This window comes from Porcisia hertigi, chromosome 20, assembly GCF_017918235.1.
Source record: "Porcisia hertigi strain C119 chromosome 20, whole genome shotgun sequence".
Taxonomy (NCBI): Eukaryota; Euglenozoa; class Kinetoplastea; order Trypanosomatida; family Trypanosomatidae; genus Porcisia; species Porcisia hertigi.
The window spans coordinates 225,311-250,226 of NC_090579.1; the positions used below are offsets into that span (position 1 = coordinate 225,311).

Here is a 24,916-nt window from a genome sequence, read left to right on the forward strand (position 1 = left end):
CTGCCGACTTTTTTTTTTTTCGCACACGCCCAGTGAAGGCGACAGAGCGACAAACATGGTACGCAGGCAAAGTGCCGGATCTTCCAGAGGGCCCTGCTCCGAGGCTGGCCGGCATCTCCGGATGGTCCGTTCGACATGCGCCCTAAGCCACCCCTGTGTTTATCCAGACGGCAAATGGCCCCCCCTCCCCCCCCCCCCCCCCCCGCCTCTCTCCTCCCGCCTTGAAAAACACTGATGTTCACGAAGTTTTTTTAATCCAAATCGTCGAGTGGTGATGTGTTGCCCATCTCACCATAACGAGTTCACCTTGGGCTGGTCATGGCTTTTTGCAACTTCTCTTCGTGGCCGTCTTGTGGAGTGGCTCCCCGCTCCTCCTTTTCCCCCGCCATCTACTGTTTCCCTCCCTTCCCGGTCCTTTGCATGAAACTTGTGCAGCGCGTACACTCCCCCACACACACACACGCACACGTGTGCAGTTGCGTTGCATCATCACCTTTTTGCCCCCGGGGGCCACCCTCGCTGGAGAGCGATTTAGTTTACGCTGGTCTTGACGACACAGCAACCTTCATAGAGCAGTCCCCGAGATGCTTGCCACACTTGTTCATGTGCTGTTTTTTGTTGCTGGGTTTATCGGCCTCCTGACCATCAAGCAACGGCGCATTCGGCACATACCGACCCGTCGCACGCACATCCCGCGACGCAATGCTGAGGGTACACTCTGGCTGCAACGCTTGGTGAATGCGTGTCTTGACATGCTTCACGCTGCGCTGGCTGAGCAGCAGGCAGAGGAGGCTGCAGAGGCAGCTGAGGCACGATGCAGTGACAGCGTCAGGTCCTATCCACCAGGACAGGTGCCCAGTGTTTCGGTGGCAACGAATGCCACAACGAGACCTTTTGCGTGTGTGGATGGCGGTGGCACGACGCGCACCGACGATGTTGACAGCGTGAGCAGCGCAGAGGTGGTGTCGGATCTGCCATTTCTCAATGCCCTCAAGGCGCAGCTGGAGGAGCACATCAGCGCGTTGCTCGAAGACAAAGGTCTCGCTTCATTTGTTGACTTTCGCATCAAAGACTGGGGCGGCAAACCCCCCGCAATTAAAGCGGTGTGTCTATCTCACGGGAGTGGGGGCGGCAGCAGTGCGGCGAGCGCCACGGGTGCGTCGGCTTCATCCTCTGCCGCGCCCGCATCATCCTCGCCTGGAGGCCTTGAAAATATGGCCTCGATGGAAAGCCTGGGTGCGGGTGGCGTTGTTGCGGCAGCGAAGCAGCGTGCCGTTGCAGGAGCGCCTCCCGGTAGTCCGAGCGGATCAAGGCCGCAGTCACAACCGCCACAGAAACGATCCCCCGTTTTGGGGGGCTCTTTCTCGTACTCGAATTCCATGCACCTCCCCACCTCCTCCACGACGGGGCCAGAGCGACAAAGCGACGTCAGCGGAGAAGGCTTCGTTGCAACAGGCCGCTCCTCGATAAACACGTTGAAGTCACCTACTCTCCGATACCGAAGCCGCGACAACGACCCTGGCCCCACGGCAGTGGCAGAGAGAGCTGGGCATGAGCGCGGCATGGCGGCCGCCATGACACACTCTGCTCGCCTGACTGGTGACAGAGGTAGTACTCACGCCCCTGTTGCCGATACGAGCGCATCGGCAGCAGGGCCGTCCTCAGCTGTTCTCGGCATAGGAGGAGGTGCAACACATTCTTTGGCTGCGAGGCACGCCACGGACACGACGCGCTCGCTCTCCGTCCTGGAAGCCGAGGTGGAGCTGGAATACAGTGGCAACTTCAGTGTGTCCCTCAACGCCGACATCCCGATCGCGCGTGGGCGGTATCTACAGGTATACGTGTCGCTCAGTGATGTGCGCGTGTTCGCCGCGCACGTGAGAGTGCGCCTGTCCCTCGAGTACGAGCCTGCCACCGTAGAGTCACCTCATCCACAGCCATACCTGAGCGGTACGCTGTGGCTCCTCTCGGACCCTATGTTCGATGCCGCCTTTCGCTCCACACTTACACAGTACCGCATCCGGGATTGTTTTATGTTGCCCATGCTCGTAAAGTTTTTTTTTCTTCGCTTTGTACGCACAAAGCTGAGACCTTCCTCACAGCCTGCCAGCTCCCGCCCTTCTGCGGGTCATCGCCGTCGCGCCGGTGCCGGCGCCAGTGGCAATATTGGCTCTGCCACCCGTGGTACTGCCTCGGCAACCGGCGCCACGAACGGCGGCGGCGGCACCACCGACAGGTTGGAGGGTATGTGCGATAACGCGCCGTGTGACACGTCAAATACCTCGGGCCTGTCGTTTCGAGTCCCGCTGCCCGCGGATGTTGTGGATGGCGGGGAGCAGTGGTGGTCGTCCATTGTGCGTGATTCGATGAGTGAGAAGCCCATGCCTTTCACCAGTGTTTACCGCGCCCAATGAGCAACGAGTGTGTGTGTGTGTGTGGCGATGGGTGCGGTCTTGTATCGGCACAAGGGCATCATCGGCTCATACTACTACTACGAGCACGTGGTTGGATGTTTCGCATCACTGTTTGGAGCAGGGAAACAAGACAAAACCAAGAAAAGTGTGAATGAGGGGATGGTTCACCAAGACAGCAGAGATTGAGTGAAGGCGCGAGAGGTGGCTTGGCCGAAAAAAAGGTGCGGCATGCTCTCGTCGTGACCGCCACCTCCTTTTTTTTCCCCCGTCGTTGTTGCTCACGTCGGTGCCTTGCCCAATACGAAGATACAGATCCAATCGATAAGGCGACGGAGAGGGGAAGGGGGCAAAAGTGCACGACTTGTCTTGGCCAGCCCATGCATTCATTTTTGAAGTTTCCAGTGCAAGTCATCTCTGGTAGTCTGCCCCTCCCTTCCCCTCCCCTCCCCTCCCCCCAATCTCTTGAACTCTCTGTGCCCGCCTCTGTTCCATTCGTGTCTGAGTAACACCAGCCCTAACCCCTCCTCCTCATCACATCTCTCCTCATCTCGTCCGCATACATTCGTGCACGTTTTTTTTTTCGCTGGTGGTCGTACAAAGACTTGTGTGTATCACGACGCTGCCACCCATTTTGTTGTGGTGGCGACAACCACAAGAAAAACGTCACAGGACGCGCACACGATTGGTCAGACTCGCCTGTCCCCCTCACCCCCCCCCCCACTCCGCTCTCTCTGTTTTGCTCTCTCTCTAGTCTTTCTCGATGTTTTGTCTTGTTGGAAGACAAGTCTTGTTTTTTTTGAAGCACGTCGAACAGGGAAACACAGTGGTGTCACCTCCATCTCTCAATCCTTCTTGAAAGAGGCGCCAGCGCGAGCAGCACACATCACTCTCACGTGTGTGTGTGTGTGTGTGTTGATGGGGGAGGGAGGGGCACCAACCAGTTGCATCACCATACAAGGGAGAGAGAGAGAGAAGGGGGGGGGGAAGGAGGGCCATTCGCGGATTTGAACGTTCTTTAAACGGTGTGTGTGTGTTTTGTGTTTTGTCTCGTTCCCCAACTGTCTCGGCTCATCACTGTGCGGACAAATCGCACGAGGTCAGAGATGCAGGCAGGTAAGAGGAAGTTCATGATGGAAAGCCTTGCCAAGTACCGGGCGGCTCGACCCACATCAAATGAGGAAGAGGTTGTCGCTGACCTCATGTTGCGCATGCTTGACCTTTGCTCACGGTGTGTCAACAAGGCACAGTTGGAGCTTTTTGGTTCTCTCGCCACAGGGTTCTGCACCACTGGTGCCGACGCCGATCTCTCTCTCACATTCCGCAACTTCTCTCCGTGGCTTCACGGGATACCGCGTGTGGATGAGCAGAACTTCAAGCGTCTCGCGCGCGTGGGACGCCAGGCTGGTGAGATGGGGATGGACAACGTCCGCCTCATCAACGCCCGCATTCCTGTCGTGCAATTCGAGGACCCAGTCAGTGGGATCCGGTGCGACATCACCATTGGCAACCTCGGCGGGGTAGAAAACTCCAGAATTCTCGCCGAGATCCGCCGTGTGCTTCCCGACTTCTACGGCGCCTACGTCTATCTGGTCAAGGAGTGGGCGAAGAAGTGTGAGGTTGTGGCGCCGGAGAAGTCTATGTTCAACAGCTTCACCTTGACAACCATGTCCTTGATGGTGTTACAGGAACTGGGGCTGCTGCCCATCTTTATACCGTCTGGCGCATACGGTGAGTTGACCCTGGCCGATGCTCAAAAGGCGCTGGAGAGCTTTCAGTTGCCTCCCGTGTATGAGGGGATCGATCAAGACGACGAGCGCCTTGGCGAGGCAGTGTACTTTTGTTTTTTGCGTTTTGCTGAGTACTACTCTAAGTTTGACTTTGGCAACGGCACCGTGAGCCTCATGTGTCCCCGCCGCCATCGCTCTCTCTACAGCGAGATTGTAAGACACCACATTGACTTGATCGGCGCGCGGAAGCAGAAGGAATGGACCACCTACCTGGCCGGAGACCGCGCGTCGTCGGGCTCCACCAGCCCCTTCCCACAAAAATCCTTTGAAGAATCCATGCGCGATGAGGTTGTGCAGCGGCAAGCAGACACGGCCTTTGTCGTGGAGGACTTTGTCAACTACGTCAACTGTGGTCGTCGTGTGCCATCCGCACGCGGGTCGAAGATCCACACGGAGTTCATGCGCCTCTACGAGCAGCTGCGTGACGAGGCTCATGTCTCCTTCCCTGAGGTGTTCCGCGAGACGCAGACCGTCCCTCTCACCCACAAGGCGGATCGCCCTGATTCACGTGTGGAGCTTTTCCAAACAAAACGGTAGTCTGTGAGGGCGTACTGACATATCTTTGGATGACGAGTGCTCAAAGATGACCTCCTCCTCTCCCCCCTCCTCTCCCCCACACACACACACACGAGAGGGAGAGGGAGAGGGAGAGGAAAAGCAGCACGTGCATGGAAAGAATGTGACACGGATGGTGCTCAAAAACGAGTAGTCGATGTGCCAGTTTTTAAGCATGGCGGCGTCTGTGAGAGGAGCCATGCGAGCAGAGATACACTCGCATTTTCTGTGTGCACCCAGGCAGTCGGTGTAGGGGAGGAGGAGGAGGAGAACAACAAAGAGAGAGGGGTGCACATTCTAACGATGTCATTCAGCCCTCCGTTGGCCTGCAAACGGTGTGTCCACCCGCCACATCTGCGCCCATAGCATGAAGGGAAGAATTGTTCGTGGCTGGTGAAAGATGTTCGCACTGTCAGAGGACTGTCCATGGCGAGACAACTCGTCTCTAAGCAAACGTTCTGTCACCCGCAGTGTGGTGACAGGTCTTCTCGCTCTATCGCACTTGGCCCGGGCTATCGGGTTCCCCCGTCGTGTTCTGTGTCTTGAAGGTATTCCTCCCCCTCCGCTGTCGAGGTCATCCAGCGCTATTCCTTTCCAACTGGGTCACTGCCGTGCGCTTTTGTTTTCGAGACTCATCAGTTTCTGTGTGTGTGGGGGGGTGGAGGGGGGGTCGCTCACTCTTTTCTCTCTCTCCCCTGCCTTGATGACTCCTCTTCTGCAGTGCATTGCACCACTTCTCAAACCACCGTTGATGTGGCACTCGCCACAGGGTCGATGTCCTTTGAAGCGTTTTTTTTTTTGAATCGGGCTTCTTCGCTTTTTCGGGGTAATCCAGGGCTGCACGTGGGAGAAGGAGAAGGACCCAGAAAAACCTCACAACCCCCCCCCCCTCCCCTCCCCCCTCCCCTCCCCTTGGACCCACGTGAAGGTCAATCGCCTCTACTATTCTCCTCCGCCTCTACCCTTACTGCTCTCTTCTCTCGCAGCTGACCGATTGCCTCTCTCCCCTCTCCCCCCTCTCCACACACACCCTCCCTGTACACTCCGAGAGGGGTCGATACGACGACTCAATTCCTGACGGGCCCACCGAAGGCTGATCGCATGTCTCACGGCAGCGGCGGAGCACCAGCTCCCGCGTCATGCTCGGTGATTCCGCTACCTCCCTCTGCGCAACATGCGGCCAAAGTCGTCCCGCCAAAGGAGGCGCATCAGCAATCCAGCGATGGTGGTGTGGATACTGACGAGATCTACGCTGGTGGCGCTGAGCGACAATCAGGGAGGCCACATGAGTCTCCTGCGGCTTGGGCTACCTCCTCGTCCGAACCACAGCCCTTTCTGCGGCAAAGCCGTCTGCCGTCTATCCTCCTTGACAACTGGGAGTTCCGCAAGCTCGCAGCCGAGGGGTCTGTACTCGCGAACGCTATGATCTCGTACGATGTCGACGACGATGGACTTGAGGAGGTGATCGTGGGCACCACGGAGGGCCTGTTGTGTGTGGTAAAACAAGACTGCCGAGCGCCACTCTTCGTGCGTGTGCTTTCGGCCACCATCTCTGTAGTGCTTTACAACCCCATCCGCAACCAGCTTGTCCTCGTTACCCTCGAGGGGCAATGCGAGGTTATTGACAACTTCATGAAGCCAACGCTGTCACAGCGGACAGCTAGTGAACCAGCGAACCTCTACGGGGCCTCGCCAACGGAGGGCACTGACAACGCGACAGCGAGCGTGGGCACCCCATCCTCGCGTAATAGCGGAGGGCTGTCAGCTGGTGGCGCTCGCAGCGGTGGCGGCATCACTTTTGCCTCGTCGAGCACCTCAGGCGGGCACATGGGTGCTGAAGGAGCCATGCCCACCAGTACTTCTCACACGTCGTCCATGGACCGACCATGGATGGAGGTTGTGGGCAGCGTCCTTACACAGACCACAAGGGTTTTTCACGTGCCGTCCAACTGCCTCTGTGCTGACCTTTCACCCGATAACGACGCCGACCTTATTTTTCTTGGCTCGTATGATCGACGTTTTTACGTGTACTCCATCATCAATGGTTCGTGTCTGCTGTCTTTGTTTGTGCACGACCCTATTTCTTCCGTGAAAGCATTTGCGATCCCGACGTCCGCTGCAGACGCACACCGGGCGAACACCTCGTCGCACATCTCCGTCTACGGAAAAAAAGGCACAGCTCGCGGAACCGATGGCCCCTTGACCCTCGACAGCTCCCCGCGTGAAGTCGACACGACCCCTGACAGACAGACCAGAGCAGCCCCGCCGTCTTGCATTCCGCTGGTGTTCATCTCTACCCCGACGCATCTTATTCTCCTTCCTGGCGGTCTGAACGACATCCAGCGGTGGCGCAGACTGCAGCCCAAGTCGGCGCATCTGCCCTTGACGGTGCAGCTCCAGAGCGACGATTCGACGCCCACGGTGCGGCATTTCCTGCACTCGCAGTCGCCGCAACAACAACACGAATGCACTCGTCGTTGTTCCTCGTTGGGCAGCAGTGGGGCAGCCAACGCGGCTACGACTTTGGGGACGGTGCCCACTGCACATCACCACCCTCATGGCATCCGCCCGCGTGAGGGCGAGAGGGCTGTGTCACACAAGCCGCCGGACGCGCTCCTGAACAGCTCACCTGCTCTGCCTCCACCCCTCTCGACGTCTGCTGACGCGGAACGTGGAGGAGGTCTGCCGAGTGGTACTCCGGAAGGGCAGGCTTCGAGTCGTCCAGGGCGACGTGATGGGGCCACAACTGAGCACCAGTGCAGCAGTTCTGGCGTGGTGTCGGGCGGGTCGCATCACACCTCAACGGCTTCAGTGACAAACAAAGCGATGACGCCAACAGGGACACCGGGAGCGCACGGGGAGTCGGCACTGAGCAACAGCCAGCTGCGTCGCCAGACTCGCAGGCGCGCCATTCAAGCAGCGGAGATGGGCCGCCCAGTTCTAGTGAAGCCTTTATGGGCACTCCGCATTGGTAGCCATGTACTCGAGGTGCCGCTGCTCCAGACGTGGATAGACCCCCACGACGGCGGCGTGCATGGCGGCTTTGCGCCAGTCGCAGCCGCAGCGGGAGACCTCAAGCCCTCCTTGTCTGGTGGCCCCCTGGCGCAGCAGCTGCTTGTGGGGACCGCTGCGAATGGTTCATCTGCGCACCCGGATAACGGAGTTAGACGCAAGTCTTCCATGCCTATTCGCCTTTATGCGAGCGACATCAAGGCAAGCCAGCGTGCAGCGGATTCACCCGTCGTCTCTGTAAGCTCTCTGTCGTCTATGTCCATGTTAAACGCAGGTGTCAGCAACAGCACGCCCAGTAGTGCTGTCTTGCAAAATGACAGCTACGTGCCGTCTTCGTTGGCAGATACCGTTGCCGCGTCGTCTGACCGTCGGCACGGACGTGGCAGTCACCAGAGCCGTGCCGCTGGGGAAGACACGGGGCTCTGTTGCGCAAACACACAGTTGCCGGTGATGGACGCGGCGGCGGAGCCGCACATTCGTACAAAGACTCGCTGCAGACAAACCCACGCGCACTCCTCGATGCCGCTACAGGATAGCTCAAGTGGCACCGCGGAGGTTTACGGCAGAAGGGTGGGTGGCCAGCAGCGGTGCAGAAGTGGCAGCGACGGCGTGGACGACGACGGCGATAAAAGGCCACTCAGCGATGATGGCGCCGCTGCGGTTGGGGGGCGGCGCCCTGCCCAGGCCAGGCACCGGGCCTTCAAGGCGGGCGGTGATCAAAATGAAGATGACGAAGATGATGGTTATCTCGGAACGACGACCGATGTGGATACTCAGCGCGACACATCGATAGTCAGCACCACCAGTGGTTACAACACCGGCAGTGAGGATAGCAACCGCGGCTCAACCGGCAACGTGAAGGATGCCGTGGAAAATGTTGGCCACCGCGTTTTGACGAGCTCTTCGGTCCGATGCTTGCGATATCACCACCGCGACACCACGGGCCCTCTCCAGTCAGCTTCGCCAGCGCATAATCTGGAATACATGCGCGCAGAGAGCGCGCCCACAATGCTGCTGCGCCGTGCCACCGTCGCAGATGAGACGAGGCACGGCAGCATCAGTGACAGTGGCGGACAGCTGAACAGCGAGAGTCACGTGCGTCAAGACGATCGCTTGGGGGTCGCGAGAGGACAAGGTGATAGGGGAGGTGATGAAGCACCGTGTGACAGACACCCAGAGGGAGCGGCTTGCCGAGAGAAGGGTCTGCAAAGTCAACACTTGGCACAGCGCCCACCGCCTCACCTCGCCGCTGCTGCATCAACTCCGGAAGTCACAGAAGTGCGACTGCCCACCTCTATCGATGTCTCGGTGGGGATGTCGCAAGTGGCTGTGGCGTTCAGCTGTGAGGATGGTCTCGCGCTCGAGCTGCGCTTTTCAGTGGTACGGCTCTCGAGCCTCTCACAACGCGAGCGGCGGCGGCCGCGAGGAACCGTTCGGCTGTACGATATGCGGTCCCCGCAATCGTTGCGCGTTCACCCGACTGCGGGCTCGTCTGTTGCAGGCGGTGCTGCCACCAAAGGCGAAAACACCGAAGGTGAGCTCCCTGGTGGCGACGGTGGCGACGGTGCCACTACCCAACCCGCCGTATCTCCCCCTTGTCCAGCATACTCATCTACACTTGAGTCTCATTGCCGTGACAGGTTAGGTGTGCGGCGGCGGCGGCGGCGGCGAAAGATTGGGTCGCAGACGACGTACAACATATACTTGCCAACGCCGGCGGCAGCGCAGGCGGGGGCAGCGGCGGCACCCTCACCGCTGCCTCCGTTCTGCGACACCTCTCTCGCGTCCTCGCGTCAGCGGCAGCGCAGTCGGAGCAACTGTAGTAGGACAAACACCGCCCTGGCTATGAATCCTCGACTGACCATCTCGTCGACAGCCACTGCTGCTAGCGTAGGAGCACCGTCGATGGCGGGGGAAGACACAGGAAGTTGTGCAGCAACAGCGGCAGTTCATCGTCTAGGGGAAACAGCAAGCGATGCTGCCATGCTTGACGTCGAGAAAGGGCTTGACACGTATGACCCGGGTGCACAGGTGCAGCAATACGGGGAGGACACTGTCGTGCTGCGCGCGCAGTGTCTCTGGGCGACGCGTCTTAGCGACAGCCCACTTGTCCAACGAACTCGCGTGTTCTGTGTTCGTGATCGCCATCCCAGCAACACGTTTTGCACAGTGTTTGTGGCCTCCAACGGTACTTGTTTTGCCGTCGACGGTGACACCCTCTCCGTCGTGGAGTGCCACATTAAGGAAGATTGCAGCTCCTTCACGCTGATGGCTGTGCCGTTCTCCACGACGCCATTCCTGCGCGCCAAGGCTAGTGCAGTGACACAGGCGGAGGCATCCGCAGACACGTTTTCTTTGACCCACGATGGGGCTGTAAAGGGTGTTTCTCCGACCTCGTTTGGCTTTAATGTTCTCCGTGGCGCGGTGGGGCGCACGGTGTCCTGTGTCTGCGTTAGCGTTGACGAGCTATGCGTGTACTCGGTTGGGGAAGCCAACCAACTGGTGCAACAGCGAGGTCGCTGCTCCTCCATTGGTGCGTCGACAATTGCTAGCGCGAACGGCTCAATATCGCTTCTTTCACGAGGCTTGCCTATCAGCCGCGCCACACGTGAAACGGAAAGTCCAGCGGCACCCACCGAGGACACAACCCAAACGATGGACGACACGCCGTCATGTCCTTTATCGTTCATGGACTCCGAGATGCAGACACTGCTGCGTGAACTTGCCCTGCAACTCCGTCGGCATGAGCGGTATACGAGCCATTCGGTCCCCCGGGCGAGGGACGGTGGTGCTGCCGCCGCCTCTGAAGACGAGCATGACGTCGAGACAGAAGAGGACATGCTGATGCGCATCAAGAAAATGTTGCTTTACGATTATTCAGAGCAGGAGTGGGAGAAGTTGCAATGGCTTGATCATGCCGTGACGTAGACGTCTCCGCAGCGTTTTTTTTTTTGTTCTGTCGTTTGAACTGCTGTGTCGGGAATCGTTTCTTATTCGCCCCCCTCCCTCCCTCCCTCCCCCTGTCTCTCCCTCTCCCCTAATGGGTGGCTGGTGTGCATGGTGGTGATTGCGACCGTTTGTGTGTGTGAGTGTGTGTTGCACCGAATCGAAATGGGCCGATCCGGGAGCGGAAGAGGACAACGACACCACTTCTCAAAGGGAGAACATAAAGAAGGACCAACAACGCGTGACTGTCATGATGGGTACAGGCGAAACTTTTGTTGCACTCACCATCTCTCTCTCTCTCTCTGGGTGTGTACACGGCGGTCTTGGATTGACGGGGGTTGGGGGTTTGGGAGAGAATGGAAATGCAGGAGGGAGGGGGCGGGCCATTATTCCCCTAAAAGGAAGCGAACCCCCTCCCCTACACCACCACCACCACCACCACCACCACCTTCCCCATTTTTTGTTTCTCGAAGGCGATGACCAGTGCACTCACAGGCGACTTTAGCTCGGCCGGAGGCACGCGACGATAGAGAGAGTAACCCCCCCCAAAAAAAAATTGTGAAGTATCTACCTGGTCGAGGCCCTCGTCATCCTTCTGCTGTCTGTTATTGCTCGCTCACTCAAACGTAGGCACATCATCCCTTCCTTGCTCCCGCCATGGGCATCTGCGTCATGCTACCCACCTTTCTTTTTTTCTTTCTACTCCCCATCTCGTTTTGTCTCGTCCCTCGTTTCCCTCCCACGCACATACAAATGCACATGCACGAAGGCAACGCCCCCTACCCCTCCCCCTTACAGAGAACAACAACACCTACTTTATTTTCTCTTTCCGTTTCCCCCATTAGGCGGTGGTGGCGTGGAGTGGAGACAGGCGTACAAAAACTGCATCCCTGCGCACCGTATTCAAATTGTCCGGCTACCCCTCAACACGCCAGCACGGCTAGAGCTTATCTCAACACCACCGGGACGTTGAGGTCGTGTTGACATAGTAGAAACCGCATAACTCATACTCAACTGGCTCCTTGGTGTGAGCTTTTCTGATTCTGTACAGGTTTAGAGGTGACCTTTGGTGAGGGAGGGGGAGGGGGAATCGTCGTAAAAGCTGAGCGTGCCTTCTCCGTGGCGCCAAGGCCGCTGTTCCCTCCCCTCCCCCCCCTCCGTGTCCCTGTTTCTTTTTGGCGCACTGCATTGAAGGCTGCCGTTGCGGCGCGTGTCGGTGCTTCTGATCGACCTTTAACATATTTTTAGCTTTACTATTCGCCTCTGCGAGTGTTATACATCATCTCTCGTTCGAGTCTCTCTCTCACACACACCTGCTCGCCATAGCATCTTTCTTTCCCTTACCTCCCCCTCCTCCACTTTCTCCTCCTTCCCCCTCGCCGCCTATCGCAAGTGTCGTGCTGATGACTTTGCCCTGGCTCCCACCCCCCATCTAGTTGAAGCTGTTCCACCCACTCACTCCTTTTTTCCCTCTTTGGGTTTGGGTGTTGCGGAAGTCAGTGAAGGAGATTCGTCTCTCTCGTCTACATATATATATGCACACACATATTTATATATATATGTATATATATATGTACATCATTGATTCTCCCCCTTCCCCCATTTATGTTTTGCCTCCTCCTTCCCTCCCTCCTCCTTTGATCCGGCGGTAGGGTCCGGAGGTGTTCCGCCAGCCGCGCACAGTTGTGTGCGCGCGAGTTCAAGCGGCATCGGTGCACCAAAAAAAGAAAAGAAAAAAAAAGGAGGGAGAAGAAAAACACAGGCGAGACACGGCGGCACGGACTCCGGAACAGGTGGTCTGGTTGCTTCGAAAAAAAAAAGAAATAAAGGACTCCCCCCCAAAAAAAAAAAACTTGGTCATCCTCCAGATGCCACAAACACCGTCCACTCCGTTGAATGTGAATGGGGGGTCGATTTCGCAGGGTATGTCGTCGAGGGTACTGCAGAGAACAGGCAGCGGTGGTGATCGTGGCTGCTACGCTACAAGCGCTACGGCCAGTGTAGTCGAGAAAATGGGCTGGGCTCTGAAACACCACCGAGTTCTCAGCCAAGACCACCACAGCGGCCATCACGAAACGCTGCAACCGACGTCTCTATCTTTGCCCAACATCTCTCCCGTGCATGGGTCGACTCCCGGGGAGCAGCAGGGGGACCTGACATCGAGGGCACAACCGACTAGAATTAGCAGCGTAGTCCCGCACCCTGATACGGTCCTAGGCTTTTACAAGGAGTACTGCGGTGGCAGTTGTAAAACAACTCACGCCCCGGTATGGCATAAAACTATAGAAGCTTCATCCTTGGCCACGACTGCGACACCTTCACTTGAGTTGCCGCGGCGTAGGGCAAGCACAGCTGCTCATCCCCACCCTGGTGCGGCTGCAGCCTCTCGCGTATCTGGCGTGGTCGCCACTACGGCTGCAGCGCCGCCACCATCCGCCCAGCCGAATGCACCGGTGCGTCACCCGTCAATGACGCGCCTTCGAGAACAAGTCAAATCGCACCGTGAGGGAGTAAAGTTCTTGCAGTGTGCCAGCGGCGGCACTGCCTCGACCTCGGCCCGTGGCGCTGGTGCCGCTGCCCAGGCGCTGCCAAAGGTAACCACTCAAGGACAGGGTGGTCACGAGAAGCTGCACCCTTGCTCGTATCGACCAGCACGACGGACGCCTGCGGAGGTAACGCCGTACGCAGGCAACGGAGTCGTCGCGGACGCGCTCGCTATGCCCGAGGCGCATTCGGTGGGTGCTGACAAAGTACTGCCGAACGGCCTGTGGTCTCCCCGCGCCATCACAGACTTCGCTGCAGCACTGCTCGACTCTCCAGGATTTAGTAATGCGAAGAGGAATCTCGTAAAGAATGTAAACCCTGCGCCCGTTCACCAGCGACAGCAGCAGAAGCAGCAGCGGCAGCAGCCGAATTCCCTCTCCCAAACCCCCAAACAACTACCCAAAGACCTAACCGGGGGTGGCGCCGGGGGAGTGCGGCAGACCAATGTTCCCTTTCACGCGCTGCGGCTTGTCTCTGGGCCGCCGGCAGACTCGCCTGACGCGTCATCAGTGCTCTCGAGCCCCAGCGAAGGGGATGGCGATGCGAGCGGGTTATCGGCCATGGAGGAGAAGAGGGAGCCCCAGGGCGTTGTCAGAGAAGGGGTTGAGTCAGCGCTTACGGCGAGAGTACTCACCGGTAGCCACCCCAGCATCGCATCACCGGCAGCGATGAACGACGAGACACCGCCGCCGTTCGGGTGCCCCTTTGCTTTGATGGGCGACTGCACACAGGGTGCTCACACGAACGCCGATCTATGTGAAGGCCCCACGCTGCATCCACACCTCATCACACTCACAAAGTCTGTGCAGCGGATGCAAAAGCGTCAGCACGAACTCGAGCGACTCGTCCTCCGTCTGCATCAGCAAGTGAGCTTGCAAGCTGTGGCGCTTCATGAGGCAAATGAGGAGATACAGAGAGCTCTACAGGGTACTCGCATCAGCCCCGGTGTGCGGAGATGCCAACAGGAGTCGTTCGCAGACAGCAGCTTCGAACTCGCGCTGACGTCAGCCAGTGGACGCAGGGTGCGAACTTGGCGCAAGAGCAGCAAAGCACTCCCACGCGATGTTAGTATGCAGGAGCTACTTGTCACAGACTACGGCATGTGTGATGAGGGCGGTGCCGGTGCCGGGAGGGAGGCCGGTGAAAAATATGCCGGCGACGCCACGCTTAGCCACCGTGCCCGTTCTCCTTACGGAGCCCCCCCAAAACGTGATATGATCCCCCGTGCTCGTGGCGGTGACGGCGGCAGGACAGGCGCCAAACTGCGCGCGCGTCAGCTGCGCAGGTGTACTTCCGCTGGGCAGCAACACCTGGACATGGCTGACGCTCGCGCGAACACGAGCCCGTTGCTGACCCCTGTACGGCCCGAGCGGCGGCGGTTGGTGGGCTCGGAGACTGCAACTGCTGCCCTTGAACCACCCAAAGCAGGCATCCAGGGGCGCTCTGAGAGGATGCTGCACGCCCACGCGGCTAGGCAGCAGCTGCGGCAGCAACGGCAAGGCGGCACAAACCATTGTGAGCGTGGGCTGGGTGGTTCCCTGAAACAGAGTAACCCACAGTACAGCGGTAGTGAGGGCGTTCCCAATGCCTCCGGTGATATCCAAGCCGAGGGCGGCACTGGTGACGCCAGGGGGGAGCGGTATACGACAGTGCTGCTGTCAGTGCCGCGACCCTCTGGTGCACACAGCGGCACCGACGGCAGCACTGCGCCGGCAGGGCCTGAAGTGTTTACAGCTTCGTCCCATCTCCACTATTCTAACTACTCACGCCACCAGCCCGGCGCAGGGTGTAGTACAGAGGTGAGCGGTATGAGCAACGTCCCGCCCTACCAACCCCTGAATGAGTCTATGAGCCCCATTCGAAGCGCTTCCCTTGACCTGAACGACCATGAGGATGACACAGATGCGGGTGGCATACATGAGCAACTTTTACACCTTTCCCCAGCGGAGATTGCAATGGCGAGGAGGGCTGACGAGGGCAGTTCTATGAGCCGCGCAGGCCAGCCGAGCGTGCCTGCAAAGCGGCGAACATGCATACCAGTCTCCCCTGGTGCGTCACCTCGCTCCGCGCCGTCGTTGAAGAGCGTAACGTACACGCCATCAGAGCTCGCCCATGTGCAGGGTAGCGATTTTGACGGAGTACCGGGTTCCACCGATCACGGGACACCGACACGAAGTGCAACCGCCGTGGGCACATGGAATCAGCCCATGCTGATCAGCCGCGCGGCGGCCCCTTTTCTGATCGATGGGATGCGGCTTGCAGCTCCCCTCAAACGGCTTGCACTGGTGCGCAAGTCAGATGTCATGTCAGAACCCCCCGTTAGGGGTATTGGCGCTGATGAGAACAGCGTCGCTCGGCCACTCGCAAGGCCGCCTCTGTTGACCCCCATCGCTGCCGGACCGACCGTCACCGCCTCCTCAGTTATCAGGAGTGCATCGAACGTCAAACGACCACGGCGGGTACGCGTACTGCTCTCTGATATCAGTCTCAATGCGCCATCATCGCCCTCTCGACTCTCGAGGGCCCCACTCGTAGTCTCAGCATCCAGCGAAATCGACAACCTCGAGTGCAGCGGGGCTCACGCCTCTTGCGACACTGCTTCGCTGGCCTATGCCCCCCGCTAGAGTCGGTGGCGAAGCGACACTCGGTCTCGAAGCACCGCCAGATGCACGCATACAGCTACGCCGTTGACAGCGGCTCGACTGAGATGCATAGCGGCGGGTGTCCGGGCTCTGTAGATCGATGGCCTAACACGGGTGAAGGGCGTCCGAGCCTTTCGAAGACATCACATGACGCAGCGATACATCGTCCGTCGCGCACGAAACGCCCACTCTCTCACCAGAAGTCTGCGGATCGGGGGCCTAGCGGTGCACCACCCAGGCCTGGCCACCCAAGGTGTGGCTCGTAAGCGCTGCAGAGTCTCGTGCAGCCCTTTCCACTGAGGGGAGGGGGGGCGTCTGGAAGGCATAGACTTAACCGATAGAGTTGACAAAAGAAAAAGTGGAGGGGGAGGAGGAGAAAAAAAGGGAGGAGCTGAGCCGTGCCTAGCTTCGCTGAAGCCAGGGTACTACCACGCCTACTTCCCCACCACCTCCTTCTGCCCCTGTGTTCGCGTGAGTATTATAGAGCACTTGACACGCCGTGCTGAACTCGCTGCTGTTCTTTGACATTTTTTTGTTGCTGTTGTTGTTGTTCGTTGTGCTTGAATTCGCTGTCATCTGCTCATCTGTTTCCATCTACCCCCCCCCCCCTCCCTCCCTCCCTCCCTTCACTCTCCCCCCAACTCTATATGATTTTCTGCTTAGATGCGCTCACACGGGTATCCGTGAGCTTCCTCTCTCCCCTCTTTTTGTTTTTTTTTGGGGGGTCTCTCTATAGGTGAGGTGTGTGCACATATATAGTGAGCCCCCTTGGAATCTAAACCTTCATAGATATGCATGCACACACTTAAACGCAGTGGAAGGACTTCTCCAACTATCCTCGTGAGGGGAGAGCGCTGTAGAGGAATGTGTGCCCCCCCCCCCCCACCTCTCCCTTTGGTACTCTACATCTGGTTTGTACTCGGCATCAGATTAGCTGCACCTCTGTGTCATTGCTCCCACTCGCTCTAAAAGACAGTGGCCGTTGCACTCCACGCACCATCCACTCTTGGGTGTCAAAACTCCTCCCCCCTCCCCTTACAAACCTCAAACACCCCACTTCCTCTTTCTTCCACACAAACTCTCACACACACTTTAGTCGCCGTTCTGCCGTTGAAGTTGCCGCGGAGGGCACCTCTATCCCCGCCCTCTCCCTCCCTCCCCCCCCCCTCTCCACCTTCTCATATTTAGCACCCCATATTGTCCCCGTATCCGCCCGTCTCAGTGACAAGATAACGTGGATTCCTGTAATTAATTCGAAGGGAAAAAAGATTCACACACAAACACACAGAGAAAACGACAACGCTCCTCCCCCTCCCCCCCCCCCGTTCTGCATGTGCGGGGACGTGATACACACACACACATATATATATATTTATATATAATATTCATTGTTGGTACGTTATATGGTGGCGCCTCAAACTGCCGTTCCCTCATCTTGTTTTCGAGTGTTTTCTCTGTTGTTATTTATTGGGTCTCCGCACCCTCCCTCCCCCACTCTATTCTTTTTTTCTTTTGGACAAACTCGATTCACCTCAATAGATCACACACGTGATCACATCTGTGTGTACCTGTTCTCGGTCGACAACGAGGAAGGGGGGAGGGGGAAGAGAGAAAAGCGGTGAGCAGAGGCGTGCGCGGGGTTACGCGCGCTTTGGTCTGTGCACGGGGGTGGTGGTGGCTTGCTTCCGTTTTCAACTGACGACACCACCTTTTCTGTCACCTCCGCTCCGAAAAGGCGCACACACACACACACACACACACAAACGCACTCCCACCCCCGCCTCCTCTTTCTTCCCCATTGTGTGTGTGTGTGCGCATGTGTGTCTGTTTCTTCGTCTTCCCTGTATTTCCCTCGTATCCACTCACCCACATTTATTTCTCAAGTGGCTGAATGAAGACATTGCGCGACTCGGCGGATCACGTTCGCGTCTGCTGTCGCGTACGGCCTCTCAACGAGAATGAAAAGCGGATCCAAGGGGATGTGTGTGTGTCGTTTCCTAATGATAGCTGCGATGTTGTCGAGTGCTACGGTGCTCCAAATGCCAGCAGTGCAACTGTGAACAGTGTCACCGTGGCTGGCGGGCCGGTAGCGATGGGCAGGGGCGATGGTCTTGGAGACCTTGGTCCTGCGCCAGGTCGACACTCCTTTACTTTTTCACACGTCTTTCGCCCAGACGCAAGGCAGGTCGACGTCTACGACCACGTTGCCCGCCCCATCGTTGCGGATGTCTTGTCTGGCTACAACGGCACCGTTTTCATGTACGGGCAAACGGGAAGTGGCAAGACACACACAATGTTCGGCGACGTGAATGGTGGCGCGTGGGCGACTGGCGGGGGCGTGGGCAGGACGTCTGCAGCTGTGACCCGCAACGAGGAGGTCGTGGAGGCGGAACCGGAGAGAACGGACTGTCGTGCTCTCACAACCTCAAATGAAGAGGAGAGCACGAAGGCAGAGCTTTGCTTAGAGGAGCGCTGGAGAGCGCTAGAGGAGAAGGAATTCGAGGAACAAGAGCAAGAGCAAACACCTCAGCACTCCCTCCAAACTTTTCAAACGCAGCTCAACATTGTGCAACCAAAGCTCAGCGCCTGCGACACCAGGGTGGATCACTCGTCGAGCTCCGAAACATTCTCATCCAAGAGCGCGGCCGCCGCACCCTCGCTGCCTGCAGCGAGTTCATCCTTCTGCCGCACCTGTGCCACTGTCACCCCGCTAGGGGAGCTGCAGCACATCAACACACTTCAAAGCAATCTCGGCGGCAACGCTGCAAGGCGCTCCTGTGTAGAGACAATGCACAACTCGGAGAGGAGCACGACAGACGTGCCCTCCAACGTTTCCGATGACGCCCTCAGCGGTGTCATTCCACGCGCGGTGCACGATATCTTCACTGCCATCGCAAACGCAGACTCATCGACGGAGTTCGATGTTCAGATGTTCTTTGTGGAGGTGTACATGGAGCAAATTCGAGACCTCCTCACCCCTAACCCCGATGCTGCAGCGACATCCTCTTTGTCTGCTGGCATGGCCCCATCGCCAGCGACGGGGCCACGCAAACTGCAGCTGCGCGAAGATGTGAGTACGAACTCGTTCTACATTGAGGGCTGTCGCAACCCACACGTGTCATCTGCCAGTGATGTGCTGCGGTTGGTGAAGGGTGGTCTCAAGCGGAGGGCCACCTCCGCCACGTCAATGAATGAGACCAGCAGCCGCAGTCACTGTCTTTTGAACTTGACGGTGAAACGAGTCGATCACGTGCAGGGGGTGTCGACGGTGGGAAAGCTCTACCTGGTCGACCTCGCTGGTAGCGAGAAGGTCGGCAAAACCAACGCGAAAGGGCTGCGCCTGGAGGAGGCAAAGCTCATTAACAAATCTCTTTCGACGCTTGGCATGGTCATCATGTCCCTCACGGATTACACCGCGACGCACACGCCGTACCGCGATAGTGTGCTCACAAAGATACTGAAGGACTCACTGGGGGGGAACTCTCACACGGCTCTCGTGATATGCTGCAGTCCATCCTCATACAACGCACAGGAGACGCTATCAACGCTACGCTTCGGCGCTCGTGCGAAGGCTATCGAGAACAAGGCTGTCGTGAATCGAGACCTCACCGCGGCGCAGCTGCGGCGCATGTTGGAGACGGCAAAGGGTGAGATCGAGCGACTGCACGCAAAGGTGCAGCAACTGAGCACAATGAATGGAGAAACACCTAACTTTATAGGGAGTCCAGACTTCCCCGCCTGGACTTCACGGAAGCTGACGAGCGCTGCCATGGCTACGGAGTCTCCAAAGACGAGCGAGGCAGACATGTCCCGCATCAGCGAACTGCTTGAGGAGCGGGCCGCGGAGCAGCAGCGGTTGCAGAACCTTCGCGCGCAAGTGGCGCAGCTCCAGGACAGCCTCAACAGCGCCCAAGACATCATCAACACTCTGCAGGACGAGCGCGACGGCTACATCGACAAGGTGCGAAGCTTCCAGGAAGAGATTAACCTATGGGAGGATGCCCATACAATTTCTTCGACGCGCTTAGTCACCCAGGACGCACTGCTGCAACAGAGCGCGGTACTCCTCCGAAACCAGGCAAGCGAGATCAAAGACCTTATCAAGCTCACGGACGCCTATCGCCAACCCCTTCAGCAGGCTCGAGAAGCCGCCGAACAGCTTCACGCCCGCGTGTTCAGGCTTGACATGAGCCACAAGCAGCAAAATAAACTTGTCGGTGTGGCGACGCGCCAAGCGGATCGCGTCGCAGCAGGTTCCCAGTCGACACCTCCGTGTGCCGCGCGGTCGTTGTCGGTCAGTGGGTGGGGACTGCACAGCTTCACGTCTTATCCTCTGGGCGCCACAACTGGCACAGCTGTGGACGCCATGTGCAGCGTGACAGAAGGTGATGGGAGGCGCAGCACCAACAGCACTACCCTTCTAGAGGGCGATTCACCTAACCCGCGGTGTCAGTCGGGTGGCAGCGCACAACCGCTGCACCTCAGCAGCTCGCAGCCCCAGCATCAACACCGTGCTACGAGCCATTACAGCGACCTTGTTGCGTCGGCGTCGATTGGCGGATCGCCTGGGAGAGCAGCGGTGCAACAGTGGATGTCGCGCACCGCCTCGATGGAGCAGCATGACAACGGCGCATCGAACGCCGACTCCTGCGGGAGCAACAGCATCTCAGCTGCAGCACAAGCAGAGCGCATCCGTCATCTCGAAGAGCAGTTCACTCTGCTTCAGTCTGACCACGCGGCGTTGCAGCAGCAGCACAAGGAGACACTGACAGAGATGCAATCGAAGCAACGCATTCTGGATCTCCGCCGCCGTCACCTCGCCGCCGTGCAAGATGAGCTGAAGCGAGAGTATGTCATCAACAAGGAGCTGCGGATGCGCCTTGACAAGGAGCGGAATAACATTCGAGCGCCAATCGAAACGGCGCGCAACGATGCCAACTACTGGCGCAGGCGCTACGAGGAGCTTGCGAGCCGCAAGGAGCAGCGGCGCACCTCCGAGTGTCAACGCGGCTCCCTCCGCTTTGTTTTTCCCCCACCAGGGCCGATGCCGCAGGTTCCGCAGTCCGAGGCTGGTGACGGCAAGGATTCAGATTCCTTGATAGCAACGGCTGACAACGTTTCTTGTGTGGTGGCCAAGACCGGTGCCCCGACAGGCAGCAGAAGCCGTCTATCAGTCCCAGGTACCTCGTCCGGTGTCCTGTCGTCAAGGGTGTCCGGCGAGGATGTGCTACTGAGCCTCTCATCGGACTCAACCCCGTCGGGGTCGACCAGGATACGGCGCACCACAGATCATGAGGAGGTTAACACAGTCGAAGGCTGTAATACGCATATCCCCCCTTCCCCTTGAGTCACGTGTTGGGCGTACTGCACGGCCGGCAGCCATCATGTCTGATGTGCATGGGCATTCGGTGCTGCTCTCTCTCTCCCCCTCTAGTGGAGCCGATGTAACCCTGTATCAGGCACATCCCCTCTGGGCGGGAGGGGGGAAGGAGGGAGGGGAGGAGGAGGGAGGAGGGAGTTTCACATGGGCTGCTGCTCCCTTGAGCCTACACGGGCTCACAGAAAGACACATGGGAGACAAGTGGCCTTTGTGTGTGTGTGTGTGTGTGAGGGGAGAGTGGGGAGAAGCTTGAGTGATTGGGTCGTTGAATACGATGTACTTGTGTGCAACGTTCACAGTGGCCGGTGTTTCTGAGGTAACTTTTCTACGCTTTTTTTTTGTTTTATTTTTGTTTGTTGCTCTGTTTTCCGTTTGCTAGACTTATTTAGACACGATGGAGTCCGACGCCTCCAACAGCGCCTTCCTATATTTATATATATACATACATATATGTATCCCTCTTCCCTCTCCCCCCTCTCCTCTCTCCTCTTCTCTCCCATTCACGGACCATAATACATACAGATATATATATATATATTTGTATATATACACTCACCTACACGTAGATACATACATTGTATGTATGTGTATACCGAAGGGGAGGGGGGGAGCATGGATACAACCCTCACGCCTATAAAAGTGAAGTGAAAAAGAAAAATCACACGTGGCAAGTATAGGGTCATACGGCGGGGGGGGGGGGAAGCGGGGAGGGGAGGTCGATGGACAGAGGGAAGAGGGAAAATGTCTGCGTGTGGGTGTGTGCGCGCACAAATTGGACGCGCTTCATGAATGCCGTTGCGCTGTGGGTGCACGATGAGCACGCACATTACTATCTTGGCAGGCATACTAAGCACACCTACAGTCTCTACGTCCCCTGAGCTCTTCCCCCTCCCCCCCCTTATGGCAGGTTGTCGCTCGTTTCCTCGGCAGAGATGACTGCAGTCGCGCGTGCAACGATCTCATCTCACCTGATTTTAACTCGGCTTTCGTCCCCCCCCCCCCCCTCCCTCCCTCTTCCTCTATTCTTTACGATCTCCATCGCTTCCCTTTCGTTATCCCCCCCCCCCCCAAAAAAAAAAAAGTCGCCTTTTGTGAGACACCATGTCACACGCCTCTTCCACTGTCGCCACTCCCGCTCCCCGGATTTTTCAGGAGTACCGCGTGCACCACAGCACTGCCGATGGTGTCCTTGTGCAGCTATCCGAGACCAGCGGCTTCGGCCGGCTCACCACAGCGACCCTTGGCGATGACCTCCTGGCCAAGCGTCTTCTCAAGAGCCTTTCAGCTCGCGAGCAGGTGATTGCGATACCGACGCGTTCACGTGATGCGCAGGGATATCGTCTTGTGACGGTCGACTTGAAGGAAGGTTATAGCCCCATTTTGACTTACCCTGCGCCGGTGCGCCGCCTTGTGCAGGTACTCCTGCGTAAGCACATGCTGGTGGGACTTGGCACTACGACGGCGGCTCGCCTGGTGCGCAGCTCTGCCAAAGGCTCTGTGCTGACCATTCAGCCCCGCATGACCGCTGTAGCGGCACTGGAGGATCTCAGCAAGGGCGTCTCATCGGAACCCTCCAAGTCGTTTAGCGGAGCTGCGTCATGTGCCCAGCAGCGTCAGAAAAGCCGCGCCGATGGCAGTGGCAGCAGCGACGACGACGATGAACATCGTACCGACGCTGTCCAAGAGGACGGCTCAGCAGATGCACCTACTGAAAGAAACACCACTGCGGTTGGTGGAAACACCCTAGAGGTTCGTATTCTCAACTACGATGTCAATGCCGACGTCCTGAACGTGACAGCGAAAGGGGAGGTGGTGAAGGGTACACCGCTCGACACGGCCGTAAGCGCGGCCGCGCTGGCCATGCTGCGCCCTGGCGACATCGTCTCCTGCACTGTCCTTCTCTCGGCGACAGATGACGGTTGCGCTGTTGTCCAGATTCCTGTGCCGAGCGTTACGGTAGATATGCGCGATAGCAGCAGCGACGGTGTGACGCTGTTGGGCTACTACGTGTACGACTGGGATGGCAAGGCGACCGCCGTGGCGCCGGTCGTTGGTCACACAGTGGATCTCGTGATTGAGTTCTGCCCTGAAATCGCCGCTCTGCGTGACGTGGCGCCGTTTTTGATTCTCTCGAATCGACTTCGCGAGTTCCACCGCCTCCCAGCGGTGCGTTGCCTCGCCGGGGGAACAGGCGAGGCATCGCCATCGGCGGTGTCTTGTGTTTCGGCCTCGGCCACCTCCGCATCCCCACGAGCGGCTCGCGGGCTGGTGGGATTTTTCCCATGGAGGAACGAATACACGGCAAAGGTGCACCGCGCGGAGGAGAGCGAAGACGACGAGGACGTAGCCGATGGTCAGCGGGGTCCCGACCCGGCTGAGGACCGTCACCAGCGGACGCGCCGCCGGAAGCTGGAGGAGGCCATCGACGCTTACGAGCGGGACATGAGCATGGCGGTGCCATCGAGCCCGGAGGAGTTCCAGCGCCTGTTGCTCGCAAACCCGAACAGCAGCTACATGTGGACGCAATACATGGCCTACCACGTTGGCCTGCAACAATATGAGGCAGCGCGTCAAGTGGCCGAGAAGGCACTAGGCACCATCGGTGTGCGAGAGCAGGACGAGCTGTTGAACGTGTGGGTGGCATACCTCAACATTGAAAACCTGTACGGCACAGAGGAATCGCTCTCGGCCGTCTTCCGGCGCGCACAGCAGCAGCAACTGAACCAGCTAACGCTGTTTGAGCGACTTGCAGACATCTACGCTGCGTCGCGCAAACATAATCAGCTGCTGGCGCTGTGCCGTGCGATGACGGGAAAATTCCGCACCGAGCGGCGGACGTGGGAGCGTCTTGGCATCGTTCTCGTTGACCAAGGCAAGCGCGATCAGCTGAAGCGGGTCTTGAAAGACATGAGCGACGTGCTTAAGCGCGATGACACCACATTGGCTGTTGTGCACATTGCCATTCACGAGTACAAGCACGGCAGTCCTGAAAATGGTCGGGCGCTCTTCGAGGGCCTGCTGCGCAAGGTGCCAAAGCGGTCTGACGTCTGGTCAACCTACATTGACCAGGAGACAGGGCTGCTGAACCGCAAGGACCCGACGGCGTCCACGCTGCACGTCAGGCAAATCTACCAACGCACCGTCGCAACAAATTTCTCGGCGAAGGTAATGCAACAAGTCCTCACGCGCTTCCTCTCCTTCGAGAAGATGCACGGGTCGCCGGCTGATGTTGAGGCGGTCAAGAGCCGCGCGCGTACGTACGTGGAGGCAAAAATTCAAGCCGTGGCCAGTTCCGGTGTCCCCGACGCAGCGGCAATATGATGAAAAAAATGGTGGTGGTCTCTCTCTCTCTCTTTTGCCCCGTTTGGCCTTCACGTGGATGTGGCGTTCCGGCACACTATGTGTGATGTGTGTGTGTGTGTGTGTGTGTGTGCTCTCGTATTTTTACCAGCACAAACTTTTTTTTTCTCGTGCGTGTCTCGTCTCGTCTAAGTGCGGTGGATCGTTTGTGTTAACAAAACCTAATAGGGCGAAGGGCGTCACCGCCTCTACAGATAACCTTCGGCGAGTGAGTGTGAGAAAGTGTGCGTGTGTGTGTGTGTGTGTGCTACAGGTGGGGGGGGGGAAGAGAGGAGG

General features: G+C 58.1%; 6 protein-coding genes across 6 annotated transcripts; all 6 read left to right on the forward strand.

Moving 5' to 3' along the window:
• Positions 1–584: 584 nt before the first annotated feature.
• JKF63_05932 (uncharacterized protein) lies at positions 585–2,414 on the forward strand (the record flags this gene model as incomplete). The annotated part of the gene is made up of 1 exon (XM_067901885.1): positions 585–2,414. The coding sequence occupies one exon, from the start codon at positions 585–587 to the stop codon at positions 2,412–2,414; it is 1,830 nt and encodes a 609-aa protein (XP_067757591.1).
• Positions 2,415–3,517: 1,103 nt separating this feature from the next.
• On the forward strand, positions 3,518–4,738 carry JKF63_05933 (uncharacterized protein; the record flags this gene model as incomplete). Its single annotated transcript, XM_067901886.1, has 1 exon — positions 3,518–4,738. The coding sequence occupies one exon, from the start codon at positions 3,518–3,520 to the stop codon at positions 4,736–4,738; it is 1,221 nt and encodes a 406-aa protein (XP_067757592.1).
• Positions 4,739–6,178: 1,440 nt separating this feature from the next.
• Positions 6,179–10,696, forward strand: JKF63_05934 (uncharacterized protein; the record flags this gene model as incomplete). Its single annotated transcript, XM_067901887.1, has 1 exon — positions 6,179–10,696. One exon carries the CDS (start codon positions 6,179–6,181, stop codon positions 10,694–10,696), a length of 4,518 nt encoding a protein of 1,505 aa, XP_067757593.1.
• A 2,486-nt stretch (positions 10,697–13,182) lies between these two features.
• Positions 13,183–15,882, forward strand: JKF63_05935 (uncharacterized protein; the record flags this gene model as incomplete). Its single annotated transcript, XM_067901888.1, has 1 exon — positions 13,183–15,882. The coding sequence occupies one exon, from the start codon at positions 13,183–13,185 to the stop codon at positions 15,880–15,882; it is 2,700 nt and encodes an 899-aa protein (XP_067757594.1).
• Positions 15,883–17,992: 2,110 nt separating this feature from the next.
• JKF63_05936 (uncharacterized protein) lies at positions 17,993–21,247 on the forward strand (the record flags this gene model as incomplete). Its single annotated transcript, XM_067901889.1, has 1 exon — positions 17,993–21,247. One exon carries the CDS (start codon positions 17,993–17,995, stop codon positions 21,245–21,247), a length of 3,255 nt encoding a protein of 1,084 aa, XP_067757595.1.
• Positions 21,248–22,381: 1,134 nt separating this feature from the next.
• On the forward strand, positions 22,382–24,601 carry JKF63_05937 (uncharacterized protein; the record flags this gene model as incomplete). The annotated part of the gene is made up of 1 exon (XM_067901890.1): positions 22,382–24,601. The coding sequence occupies one exon, from the start codon at positions 22,382–22,384 to the stop codon at positions 24,599–24,601; it is 2,220 nt and encodes a 739-aa protein (XP_067757596.1).
• Between the last annotated feature and the right edge of the window lie 315 nt (positions 24,602–24,916).